The 3,002-nt window shown below is 39.6% G+C and overlaps 1 protein-coding gene across 1 annotated transcript in view; it reads right to left on the bottom strand.

Moving 5' to 3' along the window:
• The window catches only part of LOC106806624 (lethal(2) giant larvae protein homolog 1-like), a gene marked incomplete in the record, with an annotated part of 65,569 nt that extends 64,105 nt beyond the window's left edge, over positions 1-1,464 (bottom strand). Inside the window, 1 exon segment of the mRNA XM_014808627.1 lies at positions 1,329-1,464. Within this exon segment, the coding sequence (XP_014664113.1) occupies positions 1,329-1,464 (136 nt within the window).
• Positions 1,465-3,002: the final 1,538 nt, after the last annotated feature.

Genomic DNA, 3,002 nt, shown 5'->3' on the forward strand with positions numbered 1-3,002 from the left:
TTTGTGAGACCAACGATTAGACACGGATAAAGTTTAATGATTAAGGCAAGACTTGAGCTCAAGTTTATCGAGGTAAACACAATAAATCATAGGTAGACTAAGGCTACTAAATGTTGAATTTTGCCGGTTTTAGTCTGTCTCACTCCTATTGATACACTCCTGTTATAATGCATACAATTATAAATTATATACGTAACAATGCATATTAAAAGAAAATCAAAAGTTAATTATATTATTACTACCATGCTGTACGTGCGACCAGAATTACCACTGCTGCTGCTGTTTACCTGGTTAAATGTGAAAGTATGATCGGAGTAAGACTTCTTGTTGTTCCAAACCGCCACCAGACCGCGTCGGTATCCGATGACGAGCTAAAAACAAAACAAGTGAATATTAAACATCCTGTCAGTAGACTCCGAGGTCTTAGTATATATGTGTCAGTTACAACATCAAAGTGGATGATTTATCACCCATTATCGTGGTGATGGCATTTGATGCAAACTATTTAATTTCATGTCATTTCATCCATAAAAGCTTCAAACTTTCGATGAATTCCCAAATTCCAATTACACTTTCACATTTCTCGATTTACCGATTTCATTCTACTAGATTTGAATCTAAACGAACGACAGAATTTCAATTAGAATCTGAAACTGACTAAAACTGAAAAACACAGTGTTCAGCGTTTTCTGAATCAAGTGACCACCAAGGGAATGAACGAGGGAGCAACGAAACTTTATCCGAACTGCATTAAATAACACTACAGAAAAAGAAATTAACTTTTGATTGAGAGAGCTTCCAACAAAGATATCCAACAGATATCCTCAGTAAAATATCGGGAAACAAAATGTTTACGTTGGGGAATATTCTGACGTTAAAAGTTTAATAACGATAACCACCAGAATGATAAAACGTTTGAATTAACTGCCGTGCATTACTGCAAAATATGATTTTCGAAACTAAGTTTGCACTTTTGGTTATGTATATTGTATAGTATTATAAATTCGACAGAAAAGCTCTGCAAACGGACCTGGACCCACTGTAATTTCAATCCGTACATGTATATCTGCGAATCAGAAACCTTCGGAACCCGACAGACACCCAACGACCCCTGATACTAACCCTGACACAACTTGTGACACGATCCCTTACACACCCTCTCACGACCCCCAACACTACCCACAAAACACCCCTCTGACACGACCCCTGTTACTAACCTTCACATGACCCATGATACTAACCCTGACACGACCCCTGTTACTAACCTTCACATGACCCCTGATACTAACCCTGATCTCTCTCTCTCTCTCGCTGTCGCAGACACATACCGTACGGGGTCGTGGCAGTCTGCAGCGACTTGACGCCATCCTCGAGCGTCCAGATGATGTAGCTGCCGTCGGCGTACGTGCAGACGAACTTCTCGCCGCCTCGCACCCAGCAGATGCTCTCGAGATCCTGCGCCATGGCAACAAAGCGGTAACAAACATGGCGAACGAGGTGATTTCGAGTGGAGAGAGCCGAGTGCGCGCGAGTAGCGCTAGTGGGTTTTTTATTATTGGGGGTGGGGGGGGGGGTTGTATGAAACAGAGGCAATGAGGGAGGGGAATAGCAGCGGGAGTGGATGACAGGCAGGTTACCTGACAGAAATTTCAATAGATTGAAAGGTAGGTAAGGAGAGAAAGAAGAAAAAATTCGAACAAAAAAGAGAAAAGGAAGATAATACAGGAATGAAATGGGGGGGGGGGTTATTTCTTCTTTACAGTGATAGCTTTCTTTGGAACGCAAGCAAGCGAAGCCAAGCAGAGAGAAAAGATATTTTCATGATCATGGCCTTTTAGGGAGTCATTTTAACGCAGTGTGGGTCTAAGTCAATTCTCATTAGGTGAAGGAAATTTGCAACGAGAGATGAGAAAGAATCCCTCATAAATATTCCCTCTCGGAAATGTTCTCATGTTCGACTCACAATAGCCTCATTCTATCATTCGTCGTGGTATCGGGATTTATCGTATGGTATTGGATCGTAGATTTCAATTATCAGACGCGATGGGAGAGCTTGCAAGGAGGACAAGTATCGATTGTTGAGCGAAATATCTACAAACAGCTCGGAGACTATGATAATGATATAAGGGCAAAAGGATCGCTAAACACTTTGACTGAACTGAGTTTATATATTATACATATTATAATCAGGAGTGTATCAATAGGAGTGAGACAGACTAAAACCGGCAAAATTCAACATTTAGTAGCCTTAGTCTACCTATGATTTATTGTGTTTACCTCGATAAACTTGAGCTCAAGTCTTGCCTTAATCATTAAACTTTATCCGTGTCTAATCGTTGGTCTCATAAAAATGACAAATCCGGAGATATCGGTTCAAACGTACAATGTGGTTTTTGAAAGTTATAGCGCATTTTCAACAACTGTGAACCGAAACATAAGGGCAATGCTTTTGAAAGCCCTCTATCGCTTAGCAATGCAAACATAGCAAACAACTAGCGAGGTTTGCTAGGGATTTCGGAAAGTTAAACACGACTTGGTGTTATTGATACTATTTACATTAGAAATAAAAATTTTCACATGTTTAGTATTTTTATCCATTTTATTTTTTCTTAACAATATTGTTCATAACATGTAATTACTGTCATTCGACATGGCCTATAATAACAACAAGGCGTGTTTAACTTTCTGAAATCCCTGGCAAACCTCGCTAGTTGTTTGCTATGTTTGCATTGCTAAGCGATAGAGGGCTTTCAAAAGCATTGCCCTTATGTTTCACAGTTGTTGAAAATGCGCTATAACTTTCAAAAACCACATTGTACGTTTGAACCGATATCTCCGGATTTGTCATTTTTATGAGACCAACGATTAGACACGGATAAAGTTTAATGATTAAGGCAAGACTTGAGCTCAAGTTTATCGAGGTAAACACAATAAATCATAGGTAGACTAAGGCTACTAAATGTTGAATTTTGCCGGTTTTAGTCTGTCTCACTCCTATTGAT

The sequence above is a fragment of the Priapulus caudatus genome, unplaced genomic scaffold, assembly GCF_000485595.1.
Source record: "Priapulus caudatus unplaced genomic scaffold, Priapulus_caudatus-5.0.1 Scaffold170, whole genome shotgun sequence".
In the NCBI taxonomy this organism is placed as follows: Eukaryota; Metazoa; Priapulida; class Priapulimorpha; order Priapulimorphida; family Priapulidae; genus Priapulus; species Priapulus caudatus.